We start from the raw sequence: 14,382 nt of genomic DNA, 5'->3' as shown, positions 1-14,382 counted from the left end.
CATTTTTGAAAGCAAGCCTCAAGAAGTCCCGTTTGCAGTTTGCCACAAGCCATGTAGGGGACACAGAAAACATGTGGAAGAAGGTGGTCTGGTCAGATGAGACCAAAGCTTAACTTTTTGGCCTAAATGCAAAACACTATGTGTGGCAGAAAACTAACACTGCACATGACCCTGAACACACAATACCCACCGTGATACATGGAGGTGGCAGAATCATGATGTGGGGAGGCTTTTCTTCAGCAGGGACAGGGAAGCTGGTCATAGTTGATGGGAAGATGGATGGAGCTAAATACAGGGCGATCCTGGAGAAAATCCGGTAGAGACTGCAAAAAAAGACTGGTGCAGAGGTTCACCTTCCAGCAGGACAATGCCTCTAACCATCTAGCAAGTGCTACAGTGGAAGGGTTTAGATCACAGCATCTTCATGTGTTAGAATGGCCCAGTCACAGTCCAGACCTTAATCCCACCGAGAATCTGGGGCAAGACTTCAAAATTGCTGTTCACAGACTCTCTCCATCCAATCTGACTGAGCGTGAGCTATTCTGCAAAGAAGAATGGGCAAAAATTTCAGCCTCTAGTTGTGCAAAGCTGGTAGAGACATACCCAAAAGACTTGTAGCAAAAGGCGGTCCTACAAAGTATTGACTCATGGGGCTGAATACAAATGTGTGCCACACTTTCCAGATTTTTATTTATTAAATCGTCTCGTCTTCTTTTCACTTCTCACTACTTTGTGTTGGTCTATCACATAAAATCCCAATAAATACATTTAGGTTTGTGGGTGTAATGTGAATAAATATGGAAAAGTTCAAGGGGTATGAACAGTTTTTCAAGGCACTGTATCTAATGTTCCTTCTAACGAAGCATAAAATGTAGCGTTTCACTCCAACAGATTATATAAAAAAGGGAAAGGTTTTATTCCCCCATACACGTATACGACCTCTTGGCTCATCCCCATGGAGACATCTTCAAGCCCTAGTGTTCCTTCTAGATAGGCTGTACTTACCTGCTGAGAGGGGACGAGCTCTTTAGGGCTGCTGACTATAAAGCCTGGGAAGGTTACTGATCCGCTCTCTGCGATGGCGCGGTGGAACAGACCTTTGGCTAAGGGAGAAAGCATCTAGAAGAAAAGACAATTCAGATTATTCTCATCATAAACCCTTGGATCGGGCACATTCATTATTTCTGTTATTATATCTTCAATGATTGAGCATTGTCCTGTATTCTGCTTATGGCACAGACAGAACAATCAGACCACTTCCGATCTAAGAAAAAACATGGGGAATTGTCCTTAGCACATTTTTCTAATATATCTCTATGAACAGAAATTATTTTTCCTTTTCATTTTTGGAAGAGTATTTATTCCACTCCTGCCAAAGGGCAATTAATGCACAAGAAGCAATGAAAAGTGTAACAGCTGTCCTCACTAACGCCATATAAGCCACAGAGGGAGGTTACTGCTGATAGAGCAGAGATCATGTCCGTGTTTTCTCCCTTAAGCCTCAATCACACGTCCATGCTTAAATCCGTGAAAAGGTGATCAGTGATGCCTCTGCCAATATTTCCATGATGGATCCGTGTGGGTCCATGTGTCCGTTTTTTGCTGTCCGTGTGTTATCCGTGTTTCACTGACACTGCACAGCTGAAAAATAAAACACGCATGGCATCCGTGGTTTTCACAGACCCACAGACTATAATGGGTGTGATGGATCCGTGAACACAGACAAAATAGAGCATGCATCCATGCTGTGTGAATGAGGCTTCATAGGGGTCATCCAGGAAAAGATATGTATAACTTTTCCTCAGGATAGGTTATCCGTATCAGATCTGCGGTGGAGCAATACCTGGGACCTCCGCCAATCAGCTGTTAGAAGGTGGCCTTGAGCGCCGCAGCCTATTCCTAGGCCAGTGACATCACTGTACATCGGTCACATGACCTAATTGCAGCTCAGCCTAATTCAAGTCAATGGGGCTGAGCTGCAATACCAGGGTTGAGTTAGCCCTGTCCATGCTTTGCTCCAGCACCCCCTACCTCCACGGCACTGATGTGGGAATTTCAGTCCTGGGCCTCTGCACATGAGCTTGGGTTAATGGCCAGTGTCTCCCAGCACTGGCCTCAGGAAGTAAGTGCACCTGCACTGGATTTTGGAGCCTGAATCAAATTTATTCAGAGAGCGCAGGCTCCAGCTAAATACTGCTAATTAAAAACAACCTTGGGAAATGCATTCTACAAAAACAAAAGACAAAGTCAGCCATCACATTCTGTAAAATGAATCACTCCAGAGCGCATTTGCATTGTGTTTTTGCTTTTGTATTTTCAGCCACGCTGAAGCGCCCATGGGCACTTATCTAATTTTATTGGATGTGCTGACTAACTTTTTAACGTTTTAGGATGACTGGTTCATCAAGTCCATCTTCAAGGATATAATTGTGGATAATATCATCAGTTGTCCATAGTGTTACAGAGTTTTAATAAATTACCAGAAGTTGGCACTTTTCCCAGTAACCTCCCTGAAGTTTCTTAGCCTTTTCTGGATTTGAGAGCCATGAAGCTTTTTCTTCCACTAGAGAAGAACCTTGTGATAACCTCAAACATCTGATCCAGAATCCTCTGACATTAATTAAATCCCGTATTAGGACATTGAGGTTATTACACTTCTCCACGGTGGTAGTTCCCAGAGTGAAAGCTCACCTCAGATGTTTACAATCCTTTTTATTTAAGGCTTGGAACAGAGGTATCTCCAATCTATATGGTAAATCCTTCTTCCGATGCAAAGAAAGGCCTTGAGGTGGTGGTTGTTGGACAGGAACCTATCCCAGGGAAAGTTATTTGCCTAATGTTTTGGTTGAGGGAAGGTTCAGGTAGACAAGTGAGCCCAGGGAGTGCGCTCCCAACAAGAGAAAAGAGCGGTAAGAATAGGATTGATTAACTTTCAAAATCTCTACCTCAATCCCCATGTCAGAATCCAATTCAATTTTGCTTCCTTTTTTTAACTCATCAGAGGGGGGCAAGGCATGAGCCATGTTCATGGAGGGGGCGGAGAACCATTTTGCTGACAATTCTGAGGTATACATCAGAAAAATAGACAAGTCAGTCACGGATCTCCTGAGCAGATACCGTAATCGCTCCTTCCAGAGGAATAGGAGTTGATTTTGGAATTATTTCAAGTCATTATTAGGAAAAGGGCCTAGACGACAATCAATGTGATAGCTACCTCGAAGAAAGACAAGTTGGTGAACTTCTGTTCTCTCTCCAAGATGGATCACCTTGGATGCATTCTCCCTTGGAGAGGTAACCTGTTGTATGCATTTCCCTACTACAGAATTTGAAGGCTGCACAGAGAAACTTTTTAATAAAAACTAGGGATGAGCGAACACCTGGAAGTTCGGGTTCGTCGGGTTTGGACGAACTTCAGCTCAAAGTTCGGGTTCAGGACCCAAATTTGACCCCAAACCCGAACACTATTGGAGTCAATGGGGACCCGAACTTTGGTGCACTAAACTGCTTGTAAAATAGACATAGTAAGGCTAGAAGGCTGCAATAGGAAGCAAAATGGGGGGAGGGGAAAAAGACAATTGCCCTGCAAACAAATGTGGATAGGGAAATTACATAAAATAACATAGAATCGATTTTTTTTTTTTAATAATAATCTTGAACTAGGAGGCGGAGGTTAAAGTGGAGTAGGAGGTTGAGGAGGCGGTGGACGTGGCGGTGTAGGTAGAAGCGTAGGTGGAGGAGGTAGCCAACGCTGTTTTTGTTGTTTTTTTTATTTCATTTTCTTTTACTTTTTTTATTTTTTATTTTATTTGGGAAGACCCCAAAATAGAAAAGAGAATGCAAAGATAAAGTGCGCTGGAGTATAACAATGGTATACTCGTCTATTCAGTACAAGGTACGGACAAATCCTGTGGGATCCATGCCTGGTTCATTTTAATGAATGTGAGCTTTGGCTGTGGACAGGCGGCTGCGCTTGTCTGTGATCACCCCCCCTGCCGTGCTAAACGCACGTTCGGACAATACACTGGCCGCAGGGCAGGCCAGCACCTCCAAGGCGTAAAGGACAAGCTCAGGCCATGTGCCCAATTTGGAGACCCAGAAGTTAAATGGGAAAGACCCATCAGTCAGTACGTGTAGGCGTGTAGGTGGAAATGCCATCAGCAGCGCATCTACCAGCGTGTGCTTGTACTCGCGCATCTTCTGATCACGCTCCAGTGACAGAATTAAGGATGACACGTTGTTCTTGTAGCGGGGATTCAGCAGGGTAACCACCCAGTAATCAGCACTGGTTAGAATGTGGGCAACTCGGCGGTCGTTGCAAAGGCACTGCAGCATGTAGTCGCTCAAGTGTGTCAGGCGATCCAGAGGCAACCACAAGCTGTCCTCTGTGGGAGGTGTATCGTCTGTGTCCTCTGTATCCCCCCAGCCATGCTCCAGTGAGGCCCATGAACTGCTTTGGGTGCCACCCTGCTGTGAACATGGTTCCTCCTCCTCCTCCTCCTCCTCCTCCTCCTCCAGAACTGTGCCCTGGCTGGACAGTTGTGTACCTGGCCTCTGTTGGTGCAGGAACCCACTCTCCAAGCCACTTGTGAATGACTGGCCTGATAACCGTGGAAATAATCCCTCTTCCTCCTCCTCTTCCTCCTGTGCCACATCCTGTTCCATCATTGCCTGTGTTTTTTCAAGGAGACATAGAAGTGTTATAGTAACGCTGAGGACAGCGTCATCGGCACTGGCCATGTTAGTGAAGTACTCGAAACAGTCAAACACGTCCCACATGGAGACCCACTCGTTGGTGGTAAAGTGGTACTGTTCCGCAGAGCGACTCGTGCGTGCTGAAACTCCACTATAGCCTGCTGCTTCTCGCACAGTCTCTCCAGCATGTGCAAGGTGGAGTCCTACCTTGTGGGTACGTCGCATATGAGGCGGTGAGCGGGAACGCCGAAGTTACGCTGCAGCGCAGACAGGTGAGCAGCAGCAGGGTGAGAAGGCCGAAAGGGCACACAGATGGCCCGCAGTTTCTGCAGCAGCTCTGACATATCGGGGTATGTTTTCAGGAACCTCTGCACCACCAAATTCAGCACATGCACCAGACAAGGCATGTGAGTCAAACCGCCTAGTCCCAGAGCTGATACGAGATTTCGCCCGTTATCGCACACCAACAGGCCGGGCTTGAGGCTCAGAGGCACAACCACTCATCGTTCTGTTGTTCCATGCCCATCTACAGCTCCTGTGCGGTGTGTTTTTTTCCCCCCAAACAGATGAGTTTCAAAACAGCCTTCTGTTGTTTACCCCTGGCTGTGCTGAAGTTGGTGGTGAAGGTGTTACGCTGACTGGATGAGGAGGTGGTAGAGGAGAAAGCGGAGTAGGAGTAGGAGGCAACAGGGGGCAAAGAGAAACGTCCTGCAATCCTCTGTGGCAGAAGGACATGCGCCAAACTGCTATCCGCCTCAGGCATAGCTGCCACTGCATTTACCCAGTGTGCAGTTAGGGAGATATAACGTCCTTGCCCGTGCTTACTGGTCCACAAATCAGTGGTTATGTGGACCTTGCCACAGATGGCGTTGCGCAGTGCACACCTAATTTTGTTCGCCACTTGGTTGAGCAGGGCAGGGATGGTTCGTCTGGAAAAGTAGTGGCGGCTGGGAACGACGTACTGTAGGACGTCCACAGCCATAAGGTTTTTAAAAGTCTCCGTCTTCACCAGACAGAATGACAGCATTTCAAAGACCAGGAATTTTTAAATGCTGGCATTCAGGGCCAGGGCTCGCGAGTGGGTAGGAGGGTACTTCTCTTTCTCTCCAGTGTTTGGGAGATGGACAGCTGAACGCTTCCATGGGAAAGTGTGGAGATGCTTGGTGATGGTGACGGAGGGGGTGGTGTTTCTGCCACATCCTCTGTTTGTGGGGTGGTATTTGCCACTGTCACTCCAGAGGGGGAGAAAGAGGCCGAGACTGCAGCAGTAGAGGGAGCAGGAGGAGCCTGAGATCTTTTGTGGTTTTTGAGGTGTCTACTCCACTGCAGCTCGGGCTTTGCATTTAAATGCCTGGTCATGCAGGTGGTGCTCAGGTTTAGAACATTTATGCCTCGCTTTAGGCTCCAATTGCACAGTGTGCAAACCACTTGTGTCTTGTCGTCTGCACATTGTCTGAAGAACTGCCACGCCAGGGAACTGCTTGGAGCTGGCTTTGGTGTGCTCGGTCCCTTGGTGCGGTGGGCAGTAGAAGGCGTACTGGCTACGGGACGGCCACTCTGCTTTTGCTGTGCGTCTGGCGCTGTGTGACCACCACCTCTTCCTCTGAAGTGCACACGTTACTCGCATGACCTTGATTCTATGTGGGGTCTAGGACCTCATCATCCTCCACATCATCTTCCACCCACTCTCCACCCCTGCACTCCTTGCCGGTCTGCACACTGAAGAAAGCCTCAGCAGTTCGCACTTGTGTTTCGTTATCATCAGAGATGTGCTGTGGTGGTCCTCCCGTGTCCACATCCTGAAACATAAGTGGTTAGGCATCAGTGCACTTAATCTGTTCCACTTCTGGGGCAGGGCTATGTGGACGGCCCATGGAAACCCAGTCATCAAAAAGCATAAGAGACTGCTGCATGACTTGGGGCTCAGACTGCTTGTCTGATTTGCAAGGGGATGAGGTGAAAGACAGATGCCCATGGGCTGCAGGTGCCAACCCTGCACTTTCAGCAGGAGACTGCGTGGGAGACAATGTGAAGGAACTGGAGACACTGTCAGCCACCCAATCTACTACCGCCGCTATTTGGTCTGGCCTCACCATTCGTATACCGGTATTCTGGCCTACAAAATAACGCTGAATGTTCTGTCGCCTACGTGCACCTGAGGAAGGTGTTTCATTTGGGCGTGTAGCTGGCATAGATTGACCACGTCCTCTCTCTGCAACAGGAGCTCCACCAGCAGCACCACAACTGGTGCCACATCTCTTTTTTGATGCTCTCCTCATTCTTTGCGGTCACCCACCGAACTAACAGACGGATTAACTATATTTATTTCCCTGTCAGGTATGCAATGCAGGTGTAGCTAAGACAAAAATTGGGTATATTTTACCCACCGAACTAACAGACGGATAAACTCTATTTATTTCACTGTCAGGTATGTAGTGTACGTGTACCTCACAACAAGAATGGGAATATGTCACACACCGAACAGTCAGATTAACTATATCAATTTCACTGACAGATATGTAATGCAGGTGTACCTCACACAAAAATTGGGAATATGTCACCCACCGAACGAACAGACGGATTAACTACAGAGTCGGCCATTTATATGGATACACCTTAATAAAATGGGAATAGTTGGTGATATTAACTTCCTGTTTGTGGCACATTAGTATATGTGAGGGGGAAACTTTTCAAGTTGGGTGGTGACCATGGCGGTCATTTTGAAGTCGGACATTTTGAATCCAACTTTAGTTTTTTCAATAGGAAGAGGGTCATGTGACACATCAAACTTATTGGGAATTTCACAAAAAAAACAATGGTGTGCTTGGTTTTAACGTAACTTTATTCTTTCATGAGTTATTTACAAGTTTCTGACCACTTAAAAAATGTGTTCAATGTGCTTCCCATTGTGTTGGATTGTCAATGCAACCCTCTTCTCCCACTCTTCACACACTGATAGCAACACCGCAGGAGAAATGCTAGCACAGGCTTCCAGTATCCGTAGTTTCAGGTGCTGCACATCTCGTATCTTCACACCATTGTTTTTCTTGTGAAATTCCCAATAAGTTTGATGTGTCACATGACCCTCTTCCTATTGAAAAAACAAAAGTTGGATTCAAAATGGCCAACTTCAAAATGGCCGCCATGGTCACCACCCATATTGAAAAGTTTCCCCCTCACATATACTAATGTGCCACAAACAGGAAGTTAATATCACCAACCATTCACATTTTATTAAGGTGTATCCATATAAATGGCCCACCCTGTATATCAATTTCACTGTGATGTATGTGCAGTGGCCAGGTACGGGTGGATAATATTCTGTGGATAATTATCTATATGTGGTGACGCCAATTGCAGCGTGCGCAGGGTACTATCCCAGGGCCCTTCCAAAGTGTTATAACGCACGTCTCAGATTAGGATTACCAGAGTGCTGTAATGGCCTATAATGCCTCTATAGCTTTGTGGTAGTTGTGTCTCGGTGTCTCCTACCTGGGTACGGCCGGACTCCTGGCTCCTGGCTCACTTGCAATAAATTTAAGTGTAGTCATAGTAGGAGTAATAGAGGAACTTTGCAGAACAAATTATATCCAGACCTTTAGATGAAGTTCAAATGTTTCTTTACTTGAAATACCTTGCATCCAAGCAGCATACGCTTTGGTCTCTTGGTCCCAGCAGGTTTTGGCAATCATTGGCAGGAATGAGTACTTCTGCTTTAAATGTGGAGCTTGCAGGATAAAACGTCTGCTTGGTAGCTCTGTAACTGTGGCAGGATTAGCTTCTGCACTTATCTGGTACCTTCTGCTGTGTGGGGACAGACTAGCTGAGGAGGAATTGGCTTCTTTTAGGTCTCTGGACTTATCTCACAGATGGATTATCAGGGGATGCTTTCTTCCTGGAACTTTCGAGTTTGCCTGTAGTTTCTGCTTTCCTCATCCAGCAGAGCTGAAGGTGCTCAGACTGGATATATGGCCAAGTCTCAGCCAAGACTAGGTCCTTGCTGTCTTCCCTATGCAGGGGGTAAACTATATCTGGTGCTAACTGGTTTTTCCCTCCCTTGCTGCGGGAAGAGGGACTAGCCCACCAAAGTAACAGACGGATTAACTATTATATTTCTGTGTCAGGGTTACAAAGATGGTGGATTGCACCCACAAAAAATCATTATACTGTAGGGGTCACCCACAAAAAAAATAGCCAGATTCCTAATACTCTCCCTCACTTCAGCTGCCTGGTTCCTGTTCCTGCAATACTCAGGGATGATGGGCGGTGCTACACGTGATCCAGCTTGTATAGAGACTGGGTCACATGATGCACCGGCAAATCACAGCCATGCCATTAGTAGGCATGGCTGTAAAGGCTTCTAAGTGCCTACAGCTTAAAAGCTTGTTGATTGGCTGCCCTGCAGCCTTTTAACAAGCTTTATTAAATGCCCAAACACCGAACTCGAACCCAAACTTTTTCAGCAAAGTTTGGGTTCGGGTCCGGGTACCCAAAATCGTAAAGTTCGGTACGGACAACAGTAATAAATGCCCGAACACCGAATTCGAACCCAAACTTTTCCGGCAAAGTTTGGGTTCGGCTCCGGGTACCCAAAATCGTAAAGTTCGGTATGGTCAACACTAATAAAGACAAATTGAAAAATGACATTTTGGCTCATAATGAGTACAATGCAACAATTAAAAGAAAATGCCCCCAAAGGTGTACATAGCCTTTAAGTTCCTTGAGGTTGCCAAGGATGGTGAGGAAGAACAAGATTTACTAACTTGAAAATTACATTCCTTCAAGTGTTAAGTCTTATTTACACAGGCTGACTGAGCAGTCAAATATTGGGAACAGTTTATTCCCAATAATTGCCTGTGCATCAGAGGAGGTGAGAGCTGCACTTACATGCAGAAATCACTTGCCATGTATGAGAATGATCGATCACTGCCTACTATGTTCATACCTACAGAGCTATTTTTTCTGGGCTGCAGCTGTTTAGGCCTCATGCACGCAATTGCATCCATTTTGAAATTCTCAAATCACAGATCTACAAAATACAGTAGTGGCCTTGATGAAGTCTCCTGTCACTATTAGAGATAAGCGAATCGAAGTTGACGAAGTGGAATTCGATCCGAATTTCAGGAAAAATTTGATTCGCACCGAAGAAGAAGTTCCTCACGCTTCGTGGTAACGAATCCCATTTTTACCTAAAATCGCTGCTGAATGTGTGAGGACATGGAGAAAGTAACTCTGGGAAGGTGGGATCACCCATAATGCCATGCATGCAGCCAATCAGCAGCCAGCCAGCCCTGTGATGTCACAGCCCTATAAATAGCCTCAGCCATCTTGGATTCTGCCATTTTCCAGTGTACTTAGTGCAGGGAGAGATTGTCAGCAGGCACTAGGGACAGTGCTAGGAAAAACATTATTGTGCTAAAAAAAAGATTTACAAGTGCAGGGAAAGATCATTCAAGGTGTAGGGAAAGAATAGGGAGGAATCATTCCACAACATTTATGTAGAACAGGATTCAATAGGGGAGGTTACAGCCTGGGTAATAGGAACAATCCTATTAAACCTTGCTGCACCGACTGGGGATCCAAATTGCCATTATACAGCTCTGTAATTCCAGCAAACTGTTCTTGTTATTGGGGTGCAAGTGCTGTTTGAAAGAGCCATTAACAGGGTTTATTATAAGGAAATCTTTCTACGTCTTATGTTGGAGAGAGGCGGAGTCTCGTCATCCAGGGGGTGGGGCCTAAAGATGTGTGGGAGATTCTACAGAGCAGGATGTTGGAGAGAGGAGCAGAGTCTGCAGGTCAGTACTGCGGTGCAGTTATATGTTCTAAAGCATTTTTTGGCTAATATTAGTGGGGACAAAAAGGGCTTATTAGCCGTTGTGTGGTGAAGTGCGAAAATTACAGCCCTTTTTGTCGTGTATTAGTGCCAAAAGAAAAATATATTTGCCATTCAGCGGTGCAGTTATATGTTCTAAAGCCCTTTTTTGTGTATATTAGTGGGGGGGAAAAACAAAGGTTCGGGTGGCTATTCTTCCACCGGTGATGTTCAATTACAGGTCAAGAAATGCAGCTGTAAAATAGTTGTGTGTACCTGAAAAGGTAATACCCCAATCCGTATTAAGATGTCTAATGAACATGTCAATCAAGATGATGTCTCCATCCCAAATAAAGATTAGATCGTCTATATAAAGACAATAAAAAATAATAATATTTGCTCAGTAACCAGAGATGTAAATAAAAGTATCCTCAAATGCCCCCATAAAAAGATTTGAGAAAATGGGCGCAAATCGTGTGCCCATCGCGGTACCCTTGATCTACAAGTATAGAGAATCCACAAACCTGAACACATTGTGAGTCAAGATAAATTCAATACATTTCAGGATGAATGTTTTCTGTTCCTCCAGCATCAGAGAGTCACTGTCCAAAAACTTTATCATGCTGGTTGTGCTGGATATTGGAATACAAGACCGTCACGTCCAGGGTCAGCCAATGTTAGCTGTCCTACCATTCAACGTTTTTGAGTAGCTGTATCTGGGAAGTGGAATCTTTAAGGTATGATGGTAATTGGACAACATATTTTTTGTAGAAAATCATCAATGTAATGGGACAAATTACAGGCGAGGGAGGATATCCCAGAAATAATGGGTTGACCAGGCGGGTTGGTGGTATCCTTATGGATTTTTGATAAATGATAAAATATAGCAGTCACCGGATTTGTAACTTGAATGTAACTCTCCAAACACTGGAGAGAAAGAGGAAGTACCCCCCTACTCAACTGTGAGCCCTGGCCCTGAATGCCAGCATTTCAAAATTCCTGGCCTTTGAAATGCTGCCATTCTGTCTGGCGGAGACGGATAGTTTTAAAAACTTGATGATGGTGGCTGTCCCACGGTACGTGGTTTCAAGACGGCACTAATTATACAAGCAGGCCCTACCTACCCTGCATTAACAAGTGGCAAAAAAATCTGGTGTACGCTGCGAAACTCCATCAGTGGCAAGGTCCACATAACCATTGATACGTGGACCAGTAAGCATGGGCATGGATGTTATATCTCCCTAACTTCCTATTGGGTAAATGTAGTGGCGTGTGGGCCTGAGGCGGAAAGTGGTTTGGGCACATGTCCTACCACCACTGAACATTGCTGGACGTTTCTCAGTGCCACCTGTTGCCTCCTCCTCCGCCCCTCCTCTATTACCTCTTCATCCTCCTCTACCGCCTCCTCATCCGGTCAGCGTAACACCTGTACCACCAGCTTCAGCACAGCAAGGGGGAAACGACAGCAGGCTGTTGTGAAACTCATCTGTTTGGGGGAAAAACCCCACACCACACAGGAGCTGTGGATGGGCATCAAAGAACAGACCAATAAGTGGTTGGTGCCACTGAGCCCCAAGTCTGGCCTGGTGGTGTGCGATAACATATGAAATCTCATAGCAGCTCTGGGCCTAGCCGGTTTGATGCATATCCCTTGCCTGGTGCATGTGCTGAATTTGGTGGTGCAGAGGTTCCTGAAAGACTACCCTGAGATGTTAGAGCTGCTGCAGAAAGTGCAGGCAGTTTGTGTGCACTTTCTGCTATCTGACCCTGCTGCTGCTCGCCTGTCTGCGCTGCAGTGTGACTTCTGCCTTCCAGTTCACCGCCTCATATGCGACGTACCCACAAGGTGGATCTCCACCTTGCACATGCTGGAGAGACTGTGCAAGCAGCAGGAGTTTCAGCTGCAGCACACATTGGTGAGTTGTTCTGCGGAACTGCACCACTTCACCACCAACTAGTGGGTCTCCATGCAGGACGAGTGTGCTGTGTTAAGCTGTTTCAAGTAGTCCACCAACATGCCCAGCTCCAATGACGCCACCATCAGTGTTACTATGCCACTTCTATGCCTCCTTGAAAAAGCGCTTCAGGCGATGATGGATGAGGATGTGGCACAGGAGGAAGAGGAGGAAGAACAGAGATCATTCCCACAGTTATCAGGCCAGTCGTTCACAGGTGGCTCTGAGGGTGGGTTCCTGCACCAACGGCGGCAAGGTACACAACTGTCCAGCCAGGGCACAGTTTTGGAGGATGAGGAGGATGATGATGATGAGGAGGAACCGTGTTCACAGCAGGTTGGCACCTAAAACAGCTCACGGCATCAATGGAGCGTCGCTGGGGGAATACAGAGGACACAGACAATACACCTCCCATCGAGGACAGCTTGTCTTTGCCTCTGGGCAGCCTGGCACATATGATTAACTACATGCTGCAGTGTCTGCGCAACAACCGCCGAGTTGCCCTCATTCTTACCAGTGCTGATTACTGGATGGCCACCTTGCTGAATCCCCGCTACAAGGACAATGTGCTGTCCTTACTTCCATCACTTGAGCGTGATCGGAAGATGTATTAATACAAGCGCACGCTGGTAGACGCGCTACTAACAGCATTCCCACCTGACAATGGGGGATCATTGGAAGCATGAGGTGTAGGAAGAGAAGGAAGTCACCAATGCAGCTGGCACACCGCTACCACCTCATAAAGGAGGGTTGATATGGGCAAAATGTGGAAAACTTTTGTCAGCACGCAACAACATCCAGCACCACCAGCTGATATGGACCATCTTAGCAGGAGGCAGCGTTTCAGCAACATGGTGGAAGAGTATATGTGCACAGGTCTGCACGAAATGACTGATGGGTCTGCCCCAATTAACTTCTGGGCCTCTAAATTTGACGCATGCCCCGAGCTTGCCCTTTATGCCTTGGAGGTGCTGGCCTGCCCTACGGCAAATGAATTGAACTTGTATTAGGTATTGCAGGGGGTATGATCACGGACAGGTGCATCCGTCTGTGCACAGCCAACGCGGACAAGCTCACGCTCATTAAAATTAACCAGGCTCTGATCCCACAGGGCTTGTCCGTACCTTGGCCAGAGTAGAGAAGTATACCAGCCACAATTAGCCATTGTTATACTCCAGCACAGTTTGTGCGTTGTGTTTGCCATTTCTCAATATTCTGGGGCCTTCCCAAACAACAAAAAAAAATGTTGGCTACCTCCTCTGCCTCCTCAGTCTCTTCCACCTACACCACCACATCCACCTCCTCCTCCAATCGGACCTCCACTTCCTGGCTCAAGATTATTATTTCTTTTATTGGCACAGTAGGGAAGTATACTGTCCGCACCCCAAAACATGGCTAAAGATCATGCACAGAATTAGCAGACAAAAATAAAAAACAAAAAAACACAAAAACAGTTTTGGCTTCCTCCTCCACCTCTTCCACCTATACCACCACGTCCACAGCCTTCTCAACTTCCTACTCCACTTGGATCTCCGCCTCCTGGTTTAAGGTTATTATTTTTTTAGATGTTATTTTAAGTCAAGTCACTTCCCTATCCACATTTAATTATTACAGGGCAGTTTTTTTTAGCTCTTTCGCCCATTTTGCCTCCTTTAGCAGCCCTCTAGCCCTTACTATGGCTAGTTTACAGCAATTTTACTTCACCAAAGTTTGGGTTCCCATTTACTTCAATAGGGTTCAGGTTCAGGGTCAAGTTCGGGTACCTGAACCAAACTTTGAAACAAAGTTTGGCCAAACCCGTCAAACTCGAACATACACAGATTCGCTCATCCCTAATCCTAGGTTATTGTTGTTTTAGCCATAGTCACTCACCTCACAGCAATGTCTTTTAATGCTGGTCTCAGCTTGTCACTGTGCTGA

The 14,382-nt window shown here is 46.3% G+C and overlaps 1 protein-coding gene across 1 annotated transcript in view; it reads right to left on the bottom strand.

The window, feature by feature from the left end:
* LOC122920099 (fatty acyl-CoA hydrolase precursor, medium chain-like) overlaps positions 1 to 14,382 on the bottom strand; it is a 55,050-nt gene that overhangs the window by 15,488 nt on the left and 25,180 nt on the right. Inside the window, exon 6 of the mRNA XM_044269308.1 lies at positions 1,006 to 1,119. Within this exon, the coding sequence (XP_044125243.1) occupies positions 1,006 to 1,119 (114 nt within the window). The remainder of the gene's footprint in view (positions 1 to 1,005; positions 1,120 to 14,382) is intronic.

Source organism: Bufo gargarizans, chromosome 10, assembly GCF_014858855.1.
Source record: "Bufo gargarizans isolate SCDJY-AF-19 chromosome 10, ASM1485885v1, whole genome shotgun sequence".
Lineage (NCBI taxonomy): Eukaryota > Metazoa > Chordata > Amphibia > Anura > Bufonidae > Bufo > Bufo gargarizans.
Note: the sequence above shows the minus strand (reverse complement) of the source record. Positions and strands in the feature narration are given on the sequence as shown.